The sequence below is a fragment of the Peromyscus californicus genome, unplaced genomic scaffold, assembly GCF_007827085.1.
Source record: "Peromyscus californicus insignis strain IS unplaced genomic scaffold, ASM782708v3 Scaffold_8__1_contigs__length_139910024, whole genome shotgun sequence".
Lineage (NCBI taxonomy): Eukaryota > Metazoa > Chordata > Mammalia > Rodentia > Cricetidae > Peromyscus > Peromyscus californicus.
In genome coordinates this window covers 32,088,751-32,113,799 of record NW_026294606.1, presented here as the reverse complement: position 1 = coordinate 32,113,799, position 25,049 = coordinate 32,088,751, and the positions used below count along the sequence as shown (strand labels likewise).

Genomic DNA, 25,049 nt, shown 5'->3' with positions numbered 1-25,049 from the left:
CCCACAGAAAGGAAAGGCAAGAGATGAAAAGAACTTGAGACCAGGGATGATTCTCCTCAGCTTAAAATGGCAGTGAGAGAATTCTGAGTGCTTCAGCACTGAATTTACAGGACTGCTAAACATGCTCACTTTTACTTACTATCTTTTATTCGGGTGGGGTATTACTACCCACCAAAAAAAGGGTATAAGGAGAGCTATTATGCTTTATAAGAAAAAGAAAAATGTCAGTCTTACTACAGGACTGGGAGGAGGAATGCTTTCAGCCACAGCACTGGCCTTTAGTGACTTCTATACATACAAACCAATAAGTCTGTCTGTCCTCCTCCTGCCTCTATAAATCTGTGCTCCGGTCACTTTGCTAAGCCAGGTACTGGACCTGGGACCTATCTTTCAGGAGCTTAGAGTTTATTGTCACAAATCTCCTCAGTGAATGATGGCAGGAGACAGACAGGACACTGTCAAGGCTCAGAAAAGGCCCCTGGCAGAGCTGGCTGAGGTAAGAGTGTTGGCAAAGGAAGATGTCTGAGCTAAGAGCCAAGAGATGTGTGGGTAGTAGCTGGGAAGAGAGAGGGGACTGTAGGTATGGGTGACTCTTTGTATGCCCATGTGGTCAAGCTGGTCCACCCAGCTTACCAGCTTGCCTGGCAAACACATAGTTCCCTGGCATATGCTATCATGCATTTCTCATGTGACCCACCCACCTGGGCTGCTTTCCCTCATCTCAACTACCATCCACATCTCCCATCTGGGCAAGGGTTGGATTCAGTCTATCCTTCTGCATACATCCCTCTCATCTTGATCATGTTGCCCTGACTTCAGGATTGATGTAGGGCATTTTTGCATAAGGCCACATCAATATGTTCACATTTATAAATTATGTGTTCCTTTTAACTGTCACCCAATTAGAGTATATTCTTATCAAGGACAAAAAAAATTCAAATTCTCTTTGAGGAGCATGGCTTTGAGAGAAAATGAGGAGGGCAAGGATATAGGCACTGAGTATCTCCATGTGGTAGGTAGGTACTGAGAGTTAGGGAGTCAGTAACTTCTGGACCTGCTAGATTCATCCAGAACTGACCTTCTACCTAATGAACTGAAGCAACTGAATAGGGACTAGAATTAGAGCTGCCTAAATAGTGCACCCATCACCTAAGGCTCAAACCAGACCTTAGATACACCAGTGACCACATTTTAATGGGATAAAACTCCAAGTAACTTAGCAATTTATAGAAATAAACAACAAGAGGACCTAGACTCCAGAGGGAGGAGACAGGACAGCAGGGGAGAAGTGAAAGAAGAGAGAGGAAGTTGAAGGGGAGGGATGGGAACTGCTTTCAATGACAACTTGGGGCTTACATGAAAGCTTAATAGAGCAGACATGTTTGAAGTCTCGAGTCTCTGTAGAGAACTTTAGAATCCTCAGAGCTTTCAGTTCTTCATAGGACAGTTCTAGTTCTAACAGCAGTTTCTGAGCAATGATGAATGAGGTCAACTGCATTTCTGTCACAGTCCCACACTCCACAATTAGACAGTACAGAGCAAAGAGCTGGCAAGCTGTTGAGGAGATATCCAAGCTCCCAGAGAGCTCCAAACTGGATGGCCTAAAAGCCACCATTGAATGTATCCAGGGAAATGCACAGCCACGGTGATTTTCTTTTTGACTGCCCTAGGCAGAGCCCTTGAAAGCCTGGGGTGCAAGAGTACTGTTCATCAGTAACTAATAGTTAAAAGGATTTGTTCTTTTTTATATAAATTTTTTATTTAAATTTTTTTCTTTTCTTTTACATACCAACCTCTGTTCCCCCTCCTTCCCCTTCTCTTACTCCCCCCCCCACCCCCATACCACCCCCATGCCCTCCTCATAGAGAGTAAGGCCTCCCTTGGGTAGTCAACACAGGCTTTGTTCATAAAGTGCAACAGAACGGTTACAGGCTCAGCAAACTTGAGGCAAGCCTCATGGTAGCCAACGGGACACAGGAGCACTAGACTTGTACCTGGAACCTTCAAGCTTTGATTTGCCTCCTTAAACACCCACAGTGTCCTCCTCTACAGGCCAGTGTCTAGAAGTTCTGTCCACAGGGAATATGGCCTCGCATGTACAAGCACACAACACAACTTCCTCCTATCTTAGAAGAGTTTAAGAAATAGATTTCTTTTTTAAGGTATGATGATTTTGTTCTTTTTTTTAAACTGGCAATCTACATTGAGCACAACATCTATACTCCATCAACAGATGTTGGTTTTCACATGCTACAGGATATTCTTACATTTTTTTTCTAAAAACAAAAAATTAACAACAGAAAACCAGTCAAGTATTTGCTTTTTATACTATCATCTCAGTCACAGGAGCAAAATGTTTCCTTTCCCCATTACTTAGTAACAGACTGACAGGACAATAGGAAACAACAGTAAACAGAGCTCCTATCACACACCCTCCTCATCCCCCTGCAATACTCCTAGAAGAAGATTGGTGCTTCCATAATGTTCCCAGTACAAACATCTACATGAAATTATCAGCATCATAAATTTTACCAGGATATATTCTAGTAACTCAAACTCAAATTAATTCCCTGTTTTCTAGTAAGTTCAAAGCAAAAATTACTCAAGTAGAAATATGGAAATATGTATGTGATTCTAAATGTATGGATGGGTATGGATATAAGATAAAAGGTAGATTATTGAATCTACTTTTAAAAAGGAACTACTTGTTTTAAATAGGAGAATTAATGAAATTTCTTATCTGAATTTGTCAAATGTTAATGGACTAGACATTGTTAATGTATATAATTGAGTTTTTTGTCTGAATCTGTCAAATGTTAATGCACTAGACATTGTTAATGTAATTCTTGACTGTATATATTATATGTACTTATTGGATATAGTATTTTTATTAGTTATAAGCTTTTTTATTTTAGACAAAAAAGGAGAAATGTGGTATTGTGTTCCCCAATATAGTGCACCCTATGAACTTATCGGGGGTTCAGAGAACAGTATTAAACATAGAGGTTAGGCAATGGTAGCACACATGCCTTTAATCCTAGCATTCCAGAGCAGAGATCCATATGGATCTCTGTGAGTTCAAAGCCACACTGGAAACAACCAGGCATGGTGACACACACCTTTAATCCCAGGAAGTGGTGGCAGGAGGCAGAAAGGTATATAAGGCGTGAGGACCAGGAACTAGGAGCTGTTAAGCTTTTAGGCTTTTGAGCAGCAGTTCAGCTGAGATCCGTTTGGATGAGGACACAGAGGCTTCCAGTTTGAGGAAATGAGATCAGCCAAGGAATTGGCGAAATAAGGTTAGTTGTGACTGGTTCTGTTTCTCTGATTTTTCAGTGTTCACCCCAATATCTGGCTCCTGAGTATTTTATTAGTAAGACCTTTTAAGATTCGTGTTACAGATGGGGTATGGTTTGAGTCAGAAATATCCACCTTGGGAGGTTCAGGAAATTTAGGGAGGTTGGGTCTACATGGAGGAAGTAGGTTACTGGTGGTAGGTTCTGGGTTGGAATATTATCCCTGGTCACCTCCTGCTCTGTTCTCTGCTCTCTGGTTCACCATTAAATGAATAGGTCTCTTCTGGCACATGTTCCATCTGTTATGATGTTCTGACCAAGCATGTAGGCGCATGTGTGCATGGCCTGAACCCTTTGAAACTATGAACCCAAACAAATCCTTCTCTCTTTATTCCCGTCAGGTAATTTGTTAGAGCAGCCAAATAAGTAATTAATACAGATTCACATAACAGTGAAGCCTTTCAGTGAACATTACTGTAACTATTTTCAAAAACAGTCAAGTAACTGGGAAGGGACAACAGATCTTAAAACAGTTCAAATAAGAATGTTGCAGATATTGATTGGCACAACTGATAAGGAAGAGTCCTGTTTGATAAGATTGCAGAAAGAGTCTAGACTCTAAGGGAACAGCTGCCCTTAAGCTCTGGAGGCTCAGAAGGCAAACACTACGAGGACAAAGGCTTTCCTGTTAATGGCAGCACTGAAGAAGCTAGAACCTTTGCTTATTATCCTGTGTCTCATCAAATCCTACTGATTCTGTCTTTTGAGTCAATCCAATCCCTCCTTATCCATGCCTGGAACCGAACTCAAATTCTTATCTACCCTTCTTAATAGGATAGCTTGCAGAGCTCCTAGAGAGGTAGCATGGTGTCCTCCTATAATCTTACCACCATGCCAGAGTGAATTATGCTAGCCATGAACCTAGAGAATGATGGGCAATGCTGGAAGGACTTCTGGCCCAGGCTGGCTTTGGAGAACATCCATTTGTGCTCAATTAAATATTGACAGAATGACTACTATGGCAGCTGCTGTGAGCATGGAGGCTATGAGACAGATGCTGGTCAACTCTTTCCAGCTGCAGACTCAAGAGGGCAAGGAGGAGCTGAGCAACTTGGGAAAGGTGTTGAGGGTTAGGGGATTTGCTTCTAGTAAAAAAAAACTTAAGATTAAACTACTCAGGGAAAACTGCCCTTCACAAACCCTTTTAGGTCTTACTTTATTTTATCAGAATTCAGGCTCTTGAAAGCCTCCAAAGCAAGTATAGCTTCTTTGCTCTCTCTGTATTCAGCTGGGGCTCCCTGCCCCAGAGGTATATAAGCCCAGCACCACTGCCCTGTCAGTACCATTGCTAAGTGTTTGAAAAACTCAGAAGTACTCTATAAGATTATAAAAGGATGTGGCCAGGAAGGATGAAAAGTGCAAGTAAATCAGGGTGCATCTGTGCTAGCTGTGTGTACATGTGTGTGACTGTATGTATGTATGTATGTATGTATGTGAGTATGTCATATATTATATATGTGCATGTGTATATGTGTGCATGTGTGTGGTGTGTGTGCATGCAGGTGTATATGAATGCATGGTGTACATGTGTATATATGTGCATGAATGTGGTATATGTGTGTATGGTGGTATTTTATTTGTACTGAAATGTGATTTTAATTGTATGTTAATAAATAAAGTTGCCCAGGGGTCATAGCTATTAGAGCCATAGCAAGAGCATGGCGGTGGTGGTGCACGCCTTTAATCCTAGCACTTGGTAGACAGAGCTAGGTAGATCTCTGTGTGTTCAAAGATACAGCCAACATTGGAGACACACGCCTTTAATCTCAATACCATAGAGGACCTGGAGGGCTGTACATACAGGCAGTGACGAGGCAGTCACGTGTTTGGGTTTACAACCAATGAGAAGGCAGAACAGAAAGACTATTTAAAGACATACACACAGGAAGTAGGCCCCCTTTTTTCGGAGAACTCTCCTGGCTGAAGCAGGTAGGGTAAGGCTCTTAGTTCTGACCTCTTGGCTTTCTTCTCTGAATCGGCTCTGTATTTCTTATTTAATAAGACAGTTGGTTACATCTACATTTGGCGCCCAATGTGACAAGAATCCATTAAAAACCGCTTAACTTGGCTTGGCAGCAGGTCTGGTTTCCTGCCTGGGTGGCCAGCAGGTCCGGTTTCCCGCTTGGGCGGCCAGCTCCCTAGCCCGGGCCCAGGTTGGCTAGGCCTCAGGCCAGACTGACCATAGCCCCAAGTGGTTAGCTTAAAGCCGGTGCTACAGATAACTAAGGCCTGCCCTGCTGAACAGGGCCCCTGCCTGTAAAGCCAACGGACTTGGTTGGAGCTTAAGGTAGCCAGAGCCAAGCCTTGACTGGGCTCAAGCGGGAACACGTGGCTGGATTCAAGCTCTTAGGCAGAACTTGTGGCTGCCCTTTCTCTCTCTCTCTCTCTCTCTCTCTCTCTCTCTCTCTCTCTCTCTCTCTCTCTCTTTTCTCTCTCTCTGGATTCACACCTTGGACACTAGGTGGCTGTTTTGAAATTCCCTCGGATTTGCACTGTTCTACGCGGACTTGGTAAGTCACTTAACATATCAGATATTTTAAAGGAAACTATTTAAAAGAGAAATTTTTTCCACATTTAAAAAAATGGGTTTTCTGTGTACATTGGAAGAAAATTGGGCTTTGTTTGCAATTTTAGGCAGTCTGACAATGGAACAGCTATATGAGAAGATTAATGTTGATCAAATTATGCAGTTTATTATGATGCTTATCCTCATTTTACTATTTAAAAAGATAGTCAATTTAAGTGTCATGGTGACAGCTTTAGAAAAACTTGTTAAACCTGTAAAAATTCAGACAGAAGAAATTAACAGTGAAGTTGCTTCAAGATTGGATCATAAGGTTACAGAAAGAAAGCCTGTTTTCACACAGTCATCCTTAATTTGTCCAGTAAACGTACAGCAGTTGCCTGATCAAATGACTACATAAAATATTTGGGCTCCAATTGAAATGTTAGATTTAAGAAGGTTTAAGGAGGCAATAGTATCTTATGGCATGAATTCCCCATATGTAAAGCAAATGTTAAACTCTTGGTCAACATATAATAGGATTGTACCACAGGACTGGCAGGAGCTAGCACAAGCTGTTCTTGAACCCAGTCAAAGGCTTCAGTGGCTAACTTGGTTCAAGGACAATGCTAAAAACATAGAAAAACAATGGAGGGATAAAGGAATACAAGTCTGCCAGGGTCAGCTTATTGGAGAAGGTCAATATGCTTCAGCACAAACACAATGTTTATACGATGTCCAAACCCTAATTTTATGTCGAACAGCAGACTTGAATGCATGGGACAGAGTTGAGGAACCAGGAAAAAAACTGAGTCATTTACAAAGGTTATACAAGGCCCAAAAGAATCTTTCACAGATTTTTTACAAAGACTGGCTTCAGCAGTAAAGAGAATGGTCCCAGATTCAGAAGCTAGTATGATAATAATTGAATCTTTGGCCTTTGAGAATGCGAATGCAGCATGCAAAAGAATAATCAGGCCGTTAAAGGCAAGATCTGCACCTTTGGAAGATTGGATTAGAGACACAGTTAATGTTGAAGCTCATGAGCATGATGATATGTGGGTAGGAGAAGCAATTTCAAAAGGTAGAGGAATGTTAGATGTTTTGGATGTGGAAAGCAAGGACATTTGAAAAGGGACTGTAAACAGGTCATTCCTAGAAACAATGTTTCTTCAAGGAACAATGGCAACAGAATGCCCCTTCCTTCTGGAGTATGCAGAAGGTGTGGTAAGGGAAAACACTGGACCAATGAATGTAGATCAACAAGGGACAGACAGGGTAAGCCTTTGCCTCAGTCTTCGGGAAACTCCCAGAGGGGCCTCATACAGGCCCCAATAGCAAATCCAGTTCAAACCTTTCCTGTAGTCGTAGAGGAAACCCCTACTCCGAGCAATTAAATAACCAAATGCCTATTGGAATAAGTCATGCTGGTCAGGATGATGAAACAGAGAGAATAGAAAATTCAGGAGAAAACATAAAGAAAATTTTTTGGCAAACTTCTATTAATGAACAAAGACCAAAATTATCGATAAAAATAAATGGTGTTTTGTTGTCTGGTCTGGTAGACACAGGTGCGGATGTTACCATAATTGCACCAGAATTTTGGCATCCAACTTGGCCTCTTCAGGAGGTAAACATTCAACTGTTAGGAATTGGGACGTTATCTCAGGTGAAACAGAGTGCAAGATGGCTCGAATGTATAGGTCCAGAAGGACAGAGAGGAAAATTAAAACCATATGTGGCTAACACAGCAATGAACCTGTGGGGTTGAGACTTGTTGCAACAATGGAATACTAGATTAACATCCCTCCAATCTCAGAAACAAAGCATAAACTAGCACATGTTTCTGAGAGAAATATTAGAAGGCATTATTCTGAGTGGTCACCAGCCATCCATATTATACAAGAACAGGGCACAACAACTGATGATCTTCCAAAGACACCAACAGCTCTACCTTTAAAATGGTTAACAGACAAGCCTGTATGGGTCCAGCAATGGCCTTTAACAACAGAGAAACTCCAGGCTTTAGAAGAGTTGGTAGAAGAACAGTTAAATGTTCAGCATATTGAAGAATCAACCAGCCCTTGGAATTCTCCTGTATTTGTTATTAAAAAGAAATCTGGTAAATGGAGAATGGTAACAGACCTTAGAGCAATTAACAAAGTAATTCAGCCAATGGGCTCTCTACAATCTGGAATTCCTTTGCCTACTCTGTTACCAAAAGGATGGCCTCTCATAGTTATTGATTTAAAAGACTGTTTCTTTTCAATACCCTTACAAGAAAAAGACAGAGAAAGATTTGCTTTCACAGTGCCTACTTATAATAATTCTCAACCGGTTAAAAGATTTCAATGGAGGGTCCTCCCACAGGGAATGTTGAATAGCCCAACTCTGTGCCAATATTTTGTACAACAGCCATTGGAAGTGATACGTAAAAAATTTCCTAAATCTATAATTTATCATTATATGGATGATATTTTACTAGCTGACTCAAATGCAGATACTTTAGAAAGAATGTTTAAAGAGGTAAAGAAAATTTTGCCTTGCTGGGGATTACAAATTGCTCCTGAAAAGATACAAAGAGGAGATTCTATTAATTATTTAGGATATAAAATAGAGCTACAAAAAATTAGACCCCAAAAGGTACAAATTAGGAGAGATAGACTACAGACTCTTAATGACTTCCAAAGATTACTTGGAGATATTTCTCATCTACAAACTATTGTTGGGGTAAAAAATGATGAACTGCATAATTTGTTCAAAACCTTAGAAGGTGACAAGGACTTAAATAGTCCAAGAGAATTATCACCTGAAGCTGAGAAAGAATTGGCCTTGGTAGAAAAGAAAGTACATGAAGGGCACGTAGATCGTATTGATCCAAAGCTGGATTGCATTTTGGTTATTTTACCTTCTAGGCATTCTCCTACAGGAATATTAATGCAGAGGGAAGATACTATATTGGAATGGATATTTTTACCAAATAAACCAAATAAAAAATTAAAAACTTATGTGGAAAAAATCTCTGACTTGATTTGGAAAGGAAAATTGAGACTTCGTCAATTAGCAGGAATAGACCCAGCAGAAATTGTCGTACCTTTAACTAAGGAGGACATTGAAAAATTATGGACAGAAAGTGAACCTTGGCAAAGAGCTTGTAGTAATGTTTTGGGGAAATTAACAGCAAATATCCCAAAAGTGATAGAATTGATCTTATAAAGAGAGCTGATTGGATCTTGCCTCGAATTGTATGGGAAAAACCCATATCTGGAGTTTGTACATTTTATACAGATGCCAACAAACAAGGAAAGGCAGGTTACAAATCAGAAAATTTAAGTAAAGTGGTTCAAAGTCCTTATAATTCAGTTCAAAAATCAGAATTGTATGCTATTCTGTTGGTATTAATGGATTTTTCAGAACCTCTCAACATAGTAACTGACTCTCAGTATGCTGAAAGAGTAGTATTACATATTGAGACTGCAGAATTTATCCCTGATGCTTCAGAATTAACTTCACTATTTATTCAATTACAAGATACAATCAGGAAAAGGAGTCATCCTTTATATATAACTCACATTCGATCCCATACTGGTCTGCCAGGCCCTCTAGCACAAGGCAATGATGAGATTGATAAATTATTAATAGGAAATGTGCTGGAGGCCTCAGAATTTCATAAAAAACATCATGTCAATAGTAAAGGTTTTAAAAAGGATTTTTCCATAACCTGGCAACAAGCCAAAGAAATAGTAAAGAAATGTCCTACTTGTTCCTTCTACAATCAAACACCATTACCAGCAGGATGTAACCCAAAGGGTACTCAAAGGAATGAAATCTGGCAGATGGACGTGTTTCACTTTGCAGAATTTGGAAAATTGAAATATGTACACCATACTATTGATACTTATTCATGATTTCAATGGGCAACTGCTTTGAGTTCTGAAAAAGCTGATTCTGTAATCACTCATTTGCTAGAAGTTATGGCCATCATGGGTATACCTGCACAAATCAAAACTGACAATGCTCCATCATATGTCTCTGTTAAAATGAAACAGTTTTTGCTTATTACAATATAAAGCATATTACAGATATACCACATAATCCTACAGGTCAAGCAGTTATAGAAAGATCAAACAGAACTCTAAAGGATATGCTAAATAAACAGAAAGGGGTAACAAAAAACCCCCAGAAATAGACTGCATAATGCTCTATTAACTTTGAATTTTCTCAATGCCAATGAGAAAGGGACAACAGCTACAGAGAGACATTGGATAATAGAAAAAACTACAGAATTAAATCAGCCTATATACTTTAAGGATGTGCTGACCTCAGAATGGAAACCAGGGCATGTATTACGTTGGGGACGAGGTTTTGCTTTTGTTTCTACAGGAGAAGATAAGCTGTGGGTACCATCAAAATTGATAAAGGTTCGATTTGAACAAGAGAAACCTCTTAATTAGAGGAGGTGATAGTTCATCAACCAACATGAACATCCAATTTAAACTAACTTATACCAGTAACACATGCCTTTTCAGATAATAACTTGTCAAAAAGGAACATCCCCAAAATTAGTCTTGGGGAAAGGTTTTTGTTTTTGTCTTTTAGGAGAATGAAGGTTAAGGAATCTGAAGAACACAGGACAAATGAGACAACTGAAGAAAAGGGACAAATCATCTATCCCAGGAAGCAGAGTGAAACGGCGTATGGGTATATATTATCAAAAAATTTTATGTCTTCCTAAATGTTTGTTTCTGCTTTTCTCTAAAGATCTAACACTATTGGTCTTCTAATAGTCCCAGTTCAATTAAAATTTAAAGCTGACTTTGGAGTTGGAGAATGGCTCTCTCCTTCTTTAAACTCAAGCATGTTGTTAAAAGGAAAATGCAAACTCCCTGTATCATGCCAGAATAAAAGAGCCATCTTCTGCTATGGGACAGGAGAAAAGCCAAATTAATTAAGGGACTATTCTATTACTAATCTCAACTCTTTGATTCTATTAAGATTCTTTAAACTTTTCTTAAAGCATAAATTTTATATCAAAATTTACAAGATTAATATATATAGATATATAGTTATATATACATTTTAAACTTTGTTAAGATATGAATGGTCATATAGAGTACTAATTAATTCTAGAAAAAAGGCTTCAATTAGCTGCATATATATGTCTTTGTGTTCGAGTCTCTTATCAGTTTTCTGCAGGAAATCACGGTCAGGCCTAACATCAACTGAAGTCTCCAGGAAGAAGATGGGGCCCCATAACAACAATTCCACGTGGACAATAATAATAATATCACTAAGCTGACAAACATCATCTATAGATCAGCTTTGAACTACAAGGTGCTTAGAGCAATTTTGAGATGACTAGCTGAGATGATCCAGTCTCAAAGACTACTTGAATAAGGACTTGAGATAAACCCTGAATTTTGGCATTATACACAGACTGGATAATGAAGGATATAGTTACCTTTCCTAGAATTTGACAATTAACCTAAAATTTTTCTTTCAGTATAAAGATAACTTCGCCCATACCCAGCAGGAAGCAATTTTAAGAATACGACGCCCACATTCCCAAAGAGGTGGTGTGGGGCGGGTGGTTTTTTGGTCTTTTTAATGGGTTTTGGGTCTGAGATAATTTTCATTGTTTAGGGAAGTTGGTTACAAGTTGTTGTCAAGGGTTAGGAAAAAGGCTAAGCAAAGGAGATTAGATTTAAGGTTCTTGTTTAAAAAAAAGAAAGAAAAGAAGAAAAAGACAATTACTAGTTTTAAATACTTTACATTGGATTGGATTGTTTTATATTGTATACAAATTATATATATTGAAATTGATATTGTTAGAAAATGCTATATGTATATTTCTAATTGAACTTATACCGTTCATTTAACAATGCAATTTTCTGATCCTTGAATGTTATTACTACCAACTATTAGGATATAAAGAAATGAAAGTTAGTAGTTTGACATTACAATAGAACTTGTAGTCATATTAGATATGTTTTCAAAATTGAGCAGATATATTTTAGACAGGTCATCTTCAAACCCTTCAGAGATCTATAGAATATGGCATTTAAAATGTTTTAATAACTTAGAAAATTTTTCTTTTTTGAGACATGTCGGCTCCTGGCAGTACCAATCTACTTCAGAGAAAATATGGGCATTGAAGAAACTGCATATGGAGTTAACTTTCACTGTGGCAAAAGTTAGCCACTGGACAACAAAGTATCCTCAATTCAACAGGAGAAAATGGACAGACAGGACATGAAACAAAGGACTACTGATTCTTGCCAAAACAAATGTGGTTATGGCTTTATCAAAAGGCATCTTCTGAGGCCAGGACAATATGGCACCATCCCTGAAGTGGCCTTCGCAATTCGGAAAAGGTACAGTGCCCTTTTCTTCGAAGGCAGCTGAACAGGCAGTGGGCCGATGGCTTCTGATGTGCTATGAAACAGTTATTCTTGAAGAGTAACTAAGCTCACGCCTCTCAATAGTAGACTGGCATTTGATAGAGGGATGTGGAGAAGAACGGGATGCTGAGATGAAGCCATATATACACAGCCAAGAAGAATGGACAGCTGAATTAAAAAACCATCAACAATTTCCAGAATTTAAAATCCTGAATCATGACATGACACTAGTGGAATTCAGGTGTTTCTGGTACATGGACTGCTCTCACCCAATGTGAAGTTGAACTGTTGACCTTGTGTACATCCTACTTCACAAATGAGTCTGTCAGATATGCTAAGCCCATAGGCTGAAGATGATGCCCCAGCACTGCGGAGAAACCTCAGGTGACTGTCCAGGCAGCTGGCTGTTTCTGTCAACTCACAATTTTTTTGGAAGTTGCTTGCATGCACTTCCTGTTTTTATTTTTGTTAGCTAATATTTCCTTCTTGGGTCTCTGAGGGAGTTGAAGATTAGTTATAGTTGAAGGTTAGTTAGTTATAGTTGAAGATTAATTAGGATAGAAAGTGAATTAGATACATTTTGGACTTAACAAAATAGGATAGATAATGAAATTATTTTCTCTGAATTTGTCAAATACAAATGAACTAGACATTGTTTAGATATTCATTACTTGTATATATTGTATATAGTTATTGTACTTTTGTATATAGTTTTTCTTTTGTTAGTTATAACCTTTTTCTTTTTATTAAAATAGAAAAGGGGAAATGTGGTATTTTATTTGTACTGAAATGTGATTTTAATTGTATGTTAATAAATAAAGTTGCCCAGGGGTCATAGTTATTAGAGCCATAGCAAGAGCATGGCGGTGGTGGTGCACGCCTTTAATCCTAGCACTTGGTAGACAGAGCTAGGTAGATCTCTGTGTGTTCAAGGATACAGCCAACATTGGAGACACACGCCTTTAATCTCAATACCATAGAGGACCTGGAGGGCTGTACATACAGGCAGTGACGAGGCAGTCACGTGTTTGGGTTTACAACCAATGAGAAGGCAGAACAGAAAGACTATTTAAAGACATACACACAGGAAGTAGGCCCCCTTTTTTCGGAGAACTCTCTTGTCTGAAGCAGGAAGGGTAAGGCTCTTAGTTCTGACCTCTTGGCTTTCTTTGAATCGGCTCTGTGTTTCTTATTTAATAAGACGGTTGGTTACATCTACATGTGTGTATATGTGTATATGTGAGCATGCATATGCATGTGTATGAGCATGTGTATGTATGTGTATGAGTGCATGTGCATGTATGTATATATCTGTGTGTGTGTGTGTGTGTGTGTGTGTGTGTGTGTGTGTGTGTGTGTGTGTTGCTAAGTATCTAACCCAGGGCCTTACATGCTAGAAAAGCACTACACCTACCAGTGCTTACCTATCGTGCAAGCCCCTAGAAGTGCCTTTTGAATCAGAAACTGCACAGTCAGATCCTGGCTTTTCCACTTTTGATTGGAAGGGCGCTGAACTTCTTGCCTAGCTTTGTTCCTCATTCAAACAGTACCCTAGTTCTGGAACTAACCTGTGAGTACATGCAGCTTTTGTCTACCCAATACCTTGAAGTCTTCCTTTAGGAATAGGACCCTGCTACTGGCAAAGGTTATGCTCCCCTCACATTCTAACTCCTGACTCTCCACAGAGCTGTCCATCACAGATTTCCTCCCTTGACCACAGGACAAAGCCTGGGATCCAGTCCCATACTTTGGCCATGGGGACTTGCCTACAGATGATCACAAGACCACAACTGTCCTTTTCAGTCATTAACAGCAGATGCTTATGTAGAGCTTAAGCTTGGTCAAGCACTGGCAGATGCTATTAACGTGTTCCCTCTTTACCTCATCTCTGTGGTAGACCCTTAGTAGCTCTGTGTTACAGTTGGGAAAACGAAGACAGGGAAGAAAAAGAGCTGTCCTAGAAAGTCAATTCTAGGACAGAGGACAGGAATTCCAGCCCTGGAAATTGACACTATGCCTGACTTACAACCCTAGTTTACATTACATATATACAGATAGGGATGAGTTTTCAAATGCAACTGATCAGGCCATGAGATAAATTTAGTATTCTTTGGAGAAAGAAGTATGTATAGCAGCCTCCCTAACCTTTGGGGACACATTCTAAGACTGCCTAAGAAGCCTGCAGCCGCGGACTGCACTGAACGCAGAAGACTGTTTTCATAAAGCTTGCTGGGTATAATAAGAGGCTGACAGCTATTGAATAAAACAGAACATATATAATAATATTCTATAATAAAATTGCCAGCATTACTACTCTTGCACTTTAGAGCCATTATTAAGTAAAAGAGGGGTTACTTGATAAGTCAGTCAATCTGATAACTAGTTGTAGCTATTACATGACTAGATGGGTAAGGATAGAAAGTGCAGATACACTGGACAAAGATGATCTGTGTCTGGTCAGGACATGTACTGAGTGAGATTTCATCATGCTACTTACACTTCTGAATTGTCTATCTGGAAATTTTCACTTACTACTTCAGTTTGTAGTTGATTGTCACTTAGCAAAACTCAGCTATTGATAATGCAGATAAGGGAGACACTGCATTCCTGAAGTCCTTTTTTTTTTTTTGGTTTTTCGAGACAGGGTTTCCCTGTGTAGCTTTGCGCCTTTCCTGGAACTCACTCTGTAGCCCAGGCTGGCCTCGAACTCACAGAGATCCGCCTGGCTCTGCCTCCCGAGTGCTGGGATTAAAGGCGTGCGCCACCACCGCCCGGCCTGAAGTCCTTTTTAAAAGCATGTTTCTCAAATCATTCAAAACAGCCATCTAAGATTTGCTTAGACCCTAGTGTGCCTTCTTTATTTAGTTTTTCCTAGATTTTTTTTTTTTTAGTATATGGACACTGTTCCCAAGAAAGGCTAGCTGCTTCTTTAAAAGTTCATAGCTATGGCTACAGTAGACTGGACTTAAACAGGTGCCTATGGTTTCCCTGAGACTGGTATGCTGATGCATGGGACCCAGGAAGATCCAGAGGACAGAGACTGGAAAAACAAACAGTGAAAAATAAGATGTAGATAAATAGCTTTACCGTGTGAGCTTGAGATATAAGTTCATATATTTTAGGCAAACTACAGGTTGATTGTCACTTATTTGAAACTCCCAAGACTAGAATTTTGGGCACTTCTTTGGAGGGATTCTAGATATTTACACACATATAAAGTAAGATACATACTGGGATAAGACTGCAGTCTAAACTAAAAGTTCATTTAGTTTTTATACACATATGCATAACCTGACAGAAATTTTATTATGTATGTTTGGTGGGGGGCACCCATGTAGAAGTCAGATGACAGTTTTCAGGAGTCATTTTTCCTTCTATCACATGAGTCTGCAGGAACTGAAATAAGGTCATCAAGCTTGGCCACAGGTGCATTTGCCTACTGGTCATCTCACCAGACAATATGGTGGTTAATTTTAAACAATGTTTTTAGGATAGTTGTGTTCAATGTGACTCCTCCTGTGAGGTCAAGGGTCAAATGTGGGATTTTTTTTCTCCTGCTTAATGAACATATGTTGGGGAAATGTGTTTCTAGACTCTCAACTCCATTGATGAGACAGAAAAACCTGAAACATGTGCAAGATACACAGTCAAAATGGCAAGAGTCAATAGTGTGGTAGGCTGCCACTAAGGAAACTCATCCTAAAGGAATACCTCATATCCATCCCCAGGAATTCAGTGCCAGGAATTTCCAGTATGCTACCATACCTGGCTTTCTCTGCTGAGGAGAAGCCTTTACTGACAAGGCTCATCCTAGGAATGATGGTAAGGAGTCACATGACCTCACAGGTTAGTCCCCAGTGGATACTGTTGCTTGTGTAGTGTTTTAATACAAATCTGAAGACTAGGCTTGGGAGTAGAGTGTGTTTGTTGCATATAAAAGGTGCTGGGTCCTACATCTAAGACTAAACAGGAAAAACTAAGATAAAAATTTCTTTGACTTTTGAATATGTTCTGGTAGTTCTTGAGTGGCTTGCTACACACAGTTTTTTTCTAAATAAACTAGACTTTAGAATAACATCCTATTTTGGGAAAGACAATGTGATGTCAAGAGATAAGCACTGAGCCCACAAGTCTGCAGGCAGAAGACCAGTGATGCCTGTATTCAGGTGTCATTTCCAGAGCAGAAGGGAAGTTGTCCTGCATTTTTCAGGAAAATGTCTTAGTGGAAGTTATATTTGTAAGCCTGTCCGCAATTAAAAGATGTGTTTAAGATGACTTTTTACCACAACAGCATACAAGTTAGTTATAGTATTTGGGAAACAGAGAAATGTATGGTAGGTAGGGGGAAGTCTGGAAAGATGGATCGGTGGTTAAGAGCATTTGATGCTCTTGCAGAAGATGGGTGTTTAGTACCCAGAACATATATGGTGGCTCACAACCACTTGTAACCCCAGTTCCAGAGAATCTAACATTGTCTTCTGACCTCTATAGGCACCTGTGGTGCACATCTATACATACAGGCAAAACATCCATCCATATAAAATTAAATAGATCTAAGAAAAAATGTCAAAAAAGAAAAGTATAGGGCAGAAAGCTAAAAGCCACCCAGGCAGAGTGCCACCACATAGAAACCATCCTCAAAGCCTGACACATTTTCTTGTGATCTGTCATATGCATATGTGCAGGGTATACAGATTATACCTAAACCTGCATCCTGGCTTATTTTTTCACTGAATGTCACCATAGCCATATTTTATTATATTTGTGTTCCCACAGCATGATTTTCAATAGTTACATAAAAAATTAACTTAAACATTTCCACAAATGATGTCTTAGAAGTTTCTTATCTTCTATTTATATAAAATCAATTAGATTGAGTTATAATTTACAGGTCAAAATGTATAACAGATATGGAGTCTGATGAGTTCTGAAAAATTCATGTACTCCTGTAACTACCACCACAATCAAGATTCTTAACACCTAGAAGATTCCCAGTCACTCACACCATATTTAGACATGTGTTTCCTAGGCTGTCATTTGGTGTGAGAGATGGCCATTTACCCAGTAGTCATGCTTGAGCAAACACTGCTTGGTTTTCTGGCATACCAATTAATCTCTCTTAGGACATCATTTAAATAATCTAGTATTATTTAAATAATATAGTATATGCTTCCTTGTATCTTATTCTTTCATTTAGGCATAATTAAAATTTTTAATGATTCATTGGTATTATTACATATATCAATAATTTACAGCTTTTCTTCACTGAGTTGTGTTACATTTGATTACATATTGGAGGAAATAATGTGTCATTAGAAATAACACTGCTATGCATATTCATTATAAGTTGCTATGTATATATTTTCAACATTCTCCAAAAAACATCAAGTATTGCTGATGGCATAGCAAATACTAGTTAGATTTTATAAGAAATCAAAACTATTTCTCAAAGTGATTGCACATTGTTATTATTTTCACTACTTCATATCTTTATCAACACTTAGCGTGATTAGTTTTTGTATTCTGGCCATTCTAAAAGGAGAATTTGGGCATTAGTTTGTCATTTCAATGTACTTTGCTCAAATACCCAATCACACTGACCATTTTTTTCTTGCACAGGTATTATTAAAAAATTCGCTCATTTTTTGGTGTATTTTTTTCCTCTCTCTTTTGAGACAAGGTCTTGAGCAAGTCTTTTTGCCTCAGACTTCTCAGTTCTGGGACTATAGTTTTGTAGCACAATGGTGGGCTTGTGTTATATTCTTATTGCTGAATTATTGAAGTTAAAAAATTTAGATATATATATTCCTTTTCTACCAGACTATGGCCTCAATGTTTTGTTAGTGGTCACATTCAAAGAGCAGAGATTTAAAATCATACCACTGATTTTATGAAAACCACAGTTTTCTCTTTTAGTGCTGGGATTAAACTTAGGTCTCATATACAGCTGGCAAGCACTACCACTGACATAACACCCCAACCTCCATTAAAAAAACCATCCTTGCCTTTCCTGGCATAAGAAATCTTCACCTTTTTTCCCATATTGACCTATACATTCAACAAGAATATGTACACAACATAAAAGACATAAAGTGATAAATTATACTACAAAAATATATTTGCTATTTGATAAGGTACCATAACAAAACTCGAGCAGCAAGGCACTGACTAGGATACTACTACAACTATCAAACCTGAGAATTCATAAGCCAGAGCTGGAGCGAAGGCTCAGTGGCTAAGAACATGTTCAGCTCTTGTAGAAGACCTGAGTTTGGTTCTCAGTACCCATATCAGGAAGCTCACAACCTGTAATTCCAGATCCAGAAGATCCAATGACCTTTTCTGGACTCTGAGAGCATCTGAGGTCACATGCACAACTCCCTCCACCCACACACATAATTAAAAAGTAAAATATAGCCGGGCGGTGGTGGCGCACGCCTTTAATCCCAGCACTCAGGAGGCAGAGCCAGGCGGATCTCTGTGAGTTCGAGGCCAGCCTGGACTACCAAGTGAGTTCCAGGAAAGGCACAAAGCTACACAGAGAAACCCTGTCTCGAAAAACCAAAAAAAAAAAAAAAAAAAAAGTAAAATATAATCTTTAAAAAGTACATCAATTCATTTTTTCTAACAAAACCATTTAGAAATCTACCAAGCTTATAAAACTTTTTTTTTTACTGTATTTTATCTAGACTTTTTTTTTTAGTTTTGTTTCTTAACATTTAGATCTATGATCCAATTTTTTATGGTATGAAATATATGACTTTCAGCTGGCCCCCATCCCTGCCATTACTGATTTGTTCTGGCAATATCTCTTGAAAAGACAATCTACTTCCAACTGAATTATGTTCACATCTTTGTGGGAATTCAGTTGGCCATATAAACATGGATCTTTTTATATAATTTTTATTGTATTCTGTTGGTCTCTGGGTGGAGCTTCATGACAACACCATATAATTTAAGCTTTAAAGAAACCTTAAAATGTAGCAGTAAGTGTTCTACAGTTTTGGCCTTTTCTAAACAACCCTGGATCCTCTGCATTTCCAGGTGAAATTTACAATTGCCCCCAATTCCCTGCTCTTTCATCTGAAGGGTTTGCTTGTGATGTAGCTCAGGCTGGCTCCATCTGCAATCCTCTTGCTTCTGCTTCCCTGGTGGCAGGAATACAGATGTAATCTACTGTGCCAGACTCAGCTTGCTAATTTCTATTTTTAAAAACACATGTCACTCTGACTGGATTACACTGAATCTGTCCACTGATTTGAAGAAAGCAAACATCAACGTTAGTTCTTCAAGCCAACAACATTATGTATTTCTCATTATTTAGGGTTTTGCCAAAGTCTTCTACAAACTGAATATATAAATACTTCATGTGTTGTTAAATTCACTTCTGAGAGTGTCATTTTTTTTTCTAATTTCCTATGAGTGGCATTTTTGTTTCAGTTGTAATTGTTGTTTTTAATGCTTAAATGTAATTGACTTTTGTGTATAGACCCTGCATCTTGTGACTGTGTTAAATAACATACAGGAGATTCTTGACTTGATCCCTAGCACAGAATAAAAGGAGCTGTAGTGGCACACCTCTGTAACCCTAGGTGAACTGTGTAGGGAGAGGCTGGAGGATTAGGAGTTCAAGGTTATTCTTCGTTACTTAGAGAGCTTGAGCCTTGCCCAGGCTGCATAAGACCATCTTATAGGAAAACAATACAAACAGACAAAACACACCAAGCTTTTCTTTTTAGCATTTCTTCTCCATGTATTGATTATGAGGTATACTGAGCATTCTTTGAAATTACTCTGCTTGAGATTTATTATGAGTCCTAGATCTACACTTTTATCAAATCAGGGAGGAAAATGATTCTTCCTTAACTCTTTCTGTGCACACCCCCTGCCTAAGTGACTTCAATGACACCCATCACGTTTCTTGGTAACCCCCACAGGAAACCACTTTTCCCTCCTACGTAGTCTTTTCCTTCTATGCTTCTTTTGGGTCATTTCCATCACTGTGTCTACACATTCTGTGTTCTTCCCAGCATTTTATCTGCTCAATGTCAATAATGAAAATTTTATTACAAATGCTTGGTTTTTTTATCTCTAGAAGTTCCACCTAATTTTAAAAATATGTTCTCTCCAAGGTGCCTATGTCTTTCTAAAAACACACTTACAACAGTTATCTTTAATGTCTTTGTGTGTTTATATCACCTTCATTAGTTTTTAAGTCTGTTTCTAGTGTTTGACTGCTATTCTGGCTGTGGGTTATATGGTTATGTTTTCTTGCTTTTTGACATACCTACTAATATTGGACTGAAACCTGAATATAATGAATTATATGTAGTCCAGTGTCAAGATTTTACCATTCCCTTTGAAGACTGCTGGGCTTCATAATGGCCAGGAGCTGTTATTTGTGTTCTAGTAGAGCCTCTGAAGACCTCTATTTAGACTTTGTTACTCTGACTCTAGAGTAGCCTTTCCTGTTATTGAGGCAGAGCCTTCTGGAATCTTGATTGCAGTGAGTGATCTTCAGGATGCTCCATCACAGATGTCTGGATCTAGTCTTGAGTGAACTTGAAGGAACAGTCAGCTCTTTGCTTCAGGGGTGTTCTTTGTTTAAGCTTGTGGAGCTTGTCATATACCTACACCGTAGTATTATAAAGCAAAGATTCAAGAAGAACTCTGTAAAGATCTCTGAAGCTTTTTTTAAAAATAAATTCCATCTTTCTAAAGCTCTGCACCACAAAGTCTAGGTCCTTCAGACTCTTGGTACAGTTCTCAGCTTGGGGGGGAGTCCATTTCTAAACTTGTATGGGTCTCACTATGACTCCAGGAAAAGGGTCAGGGCAATTCAGAACTCGATCTTGATATTATATTAGGGACCATAGTTCTGTATTGTCTTTGTCAAATGCCTAAAATAACTTTTTCATATATTTTATCTAGTTTACCAGTTAAGTTAAAAGGTCAAGTATAGCCAGGCATGGGGGTGCACACCTTTAATTTCAACACTCTGAGAAGCAGAGGCAGGTGAATCTCTGTGAGTTCAAGGCCATCCTGATCATTACAGAGGATCCCAGGACAGATATAGCTCTGAAGAGAAACCTGTCTGTCTCAAAAACAAAAACAAACAAACAAAACCAATAAATAAATAAAAAAAGTTTAAGTCTAGTTTCTTTTATTTCATCATAGCCAGGAATCATAATCTTTTTCTATTTTAAAAAAGAATCTTAGAAAATAGTTTATCTAAACCTTAAGAAATTAAATGTAATTACCATATGACATACAAATTCTACACCCAAATATAATACACAAAAGAACCGAAGGCAGGACCAACACAGGCATTTGTGAATTAATATTCACATCAGTGTTATTGGCAATAGCCTACAAGGTAAAAAGAACTCAGATGTCCAAGCAACACAGAAATGGATTAATAAAATATGACATACAGCCACAATAAAAAATTATTCAGCCTTTCTGTCTTTAAGAAAAAGGAGCTTGTTAAATATGTAGGTCAGACTGGCTTTCCACCCCTAGTATTCCTGACAGTTTCCTGAGTTTAGGGATTATAGGGTTATACCACTACATCCAGCTGCTTATCAGTCTTAAAAAAAAGAAATGAAATGTTACCACATGGATGAATTTTTAAAGCATTATGATAAGTAAAAGGGATAGAAAACAAAATAAAACAAACAAACAAAAAAAAAACATGTGAAAGATTATACTGCCAAGAGCTACCTAGAACAAGCAAATTCATAGAGTAGAAATTACCAGGTAGGAGAATAAAAGGAGGAGTTATTGTTTTTATTGCCTAGTGTGGTGGAAAAGTTTGAAAATGGATAGTGGTGATGATCATATAACACTGTGAATGTAACAAATGTCATCAAACTGGATATTATAATTAAACTGGAAAAAGAATTCTCTGTAGTGATTTATCACAATTGTTTTCATATTCCAATAAACTTTTGTGAGATGCCACAAGCATGAGTAGTGCATATGTTGCACTGGGTGAGCTTGTATGAAGGACAGCATGCCAACTGCTGGGACACAGGTGGGATCCGAAGGCTGGAAAGCAGCAATGTATTGGTTTCTGTTTCCAGGGATGGATGGCTTACTGCATTTAGATAAGAGAAAGTCGCTGTTTGTAGGGTATACAAACAAGTACAGGATGACAGAATATTAAGTCACAGTTACTTTTAATGGCTCAGGGAAAAGAAAAGTATAACACATAAACTCTTCTCTAAATTTTCAGTGGTTTCTGTTTTTTAAAATGTAAGCTGGGTGGTGGTGGCACACACTTTTAATCCCAGCATTCAGGAGGCGGAGGCAGGTGGATCTCTGAGTTTGAGGCCAGCCCGGTTTACAGAGAAAGTTCCAGGACTGCCAGAGCTACACTAGAGAAATCTTGTGTCAAAAAACCACTTTGTATATGGGTTCATATATATTTATATATACATATGTATGTATATATGAAAGTACTGAAAAATATTGAGCAATGATTTTATACTGGTGTCATAAAAGGATACAGTTAGCTGTAGAAAAGTCATTATACAACACAGAAATTACTTTACCATAAACTTTAAGTTGAAAAATATATTAAAAATTAAAAAAATAAAAGTAAATCCTCAGAAAACTGGTATAGAAGCTGATAAAGACTTGACATGCTAACTGGAGTTGAATATGAGACTCACAAAGGATCTCCGACATTGCTTTGCAAGATACCGAGAGAGGGAGATGGGAAGCAGAATCAAGTGGAAAAGCATGAGCAACAAATACCTGGTGAGCAAGCAGCAAGTACCCAGCAGGTGTACTTACACAATGGTTTTTCCGATGTGCATGAACGATTTCTCAACAAATTCACGGACACTATGAACTTCCCCAGTAGCGATGACAAAGTCCTCTGGCTCATCATTTTGCAACATCAGCCACATAGCCTAGAAAGAAAGAAGTAAAATCATGTGAGAGTTACTTCGTGATCAGTGTGGTGATGTAATATTATCAAAGCACATGATTGGATATGGAAGTTAGAGTTAGAAAATGAGTGTGAGAGCTAGAAAATGAGTGTGAACTTAATGCAGTATTCTAATTACTGAAGATGGCTCTCATAATTTGATGTATATCAGAAAAAATTTGGAGGACATCTTGGTATGAACACTTGGCTCAGTCATGGACTCTAGAAATTTTTATCTTCAGCAGACCAGGAGAGTGCTACACAGCAGGTCTCCAGACCACAACTTAAGAGGAAAATGTTTATCAATATCCAGTGAATAACCTTTGTATAGAATATCAATGAAAGAATAATCCCAGGGGCATTGTTTGAGTGTCCTTCTTGTCACAGATGGCAGGCAAGAAAAAAGTCTTTTAAAAGTCCTCAAAAGTAGAACCCCATTTCTCAACAATGAGTGGAAAGCTTAGCAGTAAAAAAGATACACAGTTAACAGAGTCACACAATAGAAACTACTAGCATTTTAACAAGTTGTCAACATTGGTTGTTCAACCTTCAGAGTGTGACAGAAATTTACACACTGAGAGTTAGAGAAGTTGGCACAAATGAAGCAGCATTTTGAACCATAGACTATGAGAAACTGTCACAATCGACTCTATTTGCTTAGAAAAGTATTTATCAGTAGCATGTACACCTACTGTTTCCACAGCTTAGAATTATATATCAACTATACAGGTATATTTTATATATACATATATACACATAATAATATATAAAATAAATAAATAAAAATAAATAAAATTGAGGGATATAGATTATGGGGCTGGAGAAATGACTCAGTGTTTCATAGTACTCACTGCTCTCCCAGAAGACAGGGATTTGATTCCCAGCACTCACATCAGGCAGTGCCGACTGCCTGTTCCAGTGCTCCAGGGATCTGACCTAGCTTCCATGAGCACCTACGCCCAAGTACACACACACACACACACACACACACACACACACACACACACACACCAAAACAAAACACAACAAAAACCCCCAAACATTTATTAAAACATAGGGGTAGCTGGTATTCACATATGAGCAAAGCACAGGCCTGGGGCTCCTTGTAGGCTCTGGTTGATCATGTGCCTCATAACCTGGAATGTATAATCTCTCCTAATCTGTCTCAGGAAGTTGACCTCTGCTCCCATGTTCTGGACCAGGGTCCTGAGGAGCTGCTGGGATGAGATCTCGCTGTCTCACTGTGAACCAACTACACAAAGCACTGTGCCCTACCTGGTCCCAAGCTGCCCTTTGGTGCCCTTCCCAACTAAGGCAACCCTTTTACCTCCCTTGATTGGGTAAAAGCCTGAAGCATGTCAAGGCACACATGTGTATGCATATGCAGACATGCACACACAGAGACACACAGGTTTTGGCTTTTGTCAAAGTATTTCTAGAGTTTTAGGGAAACTAAATGTTTATGTTTATGTTTCTAGCTAGAATTTCTGTTTGAACATTTGTCTGAGGGATTAGGTGTGAACAGGGTAAATATAATCAAGTATGTTTCATTCAGATTTCCATTCTAAAAATAACATTTTCGTATAAATTTCAGGACCACTCAGCTGATTTTTTTTCTTCAGATCTCCCGTGGGTTTCTTTCTTTCTTTCTTTCTTTCTTTCTTTCTTTCTTTCTTTCTTTCTTTCTTTCTTTCTTTCTCTCTCTCTCTCTCTCTCTCTCTCTCTCTCTCTCTCTCTCTCTCTCTTTCTTTTTTTCTTTCTTTCATGTGGAAGGAAACAAAGGCTTAGTAGAAATAAAAGGACAAGAGTGGCTTCTGGTTGCTATAGGTCTGTCTACATTAGGCAAGGCCAGG

The 25,049-nt window shown here is 38.5% G+C and overlaps 1 protein-coding gene across 1 annotated transcript in view; it reads right to left on the bottom strand.

The window, feature by feature from the left end:
• The window catches only part of Gmds (GDP-mannose 4,6-dehydratase), a 580,335-nt gene that overhangs the window by 108,798 nt on the left and 446,488 nt on the right, over positions 1–25,049 (bottom strand). Inside the window, exon 8 of the mRNA XM_052727412.1 lies at positions 23,061–23,179. Within this exon, the coding sequence (XP_052583372.1) occupies positions 23,061–23,179 (119 nt within the window). The remainder of the gene's footprint in view (positions 1–23,060; positions 23,180–25,049) is intronic.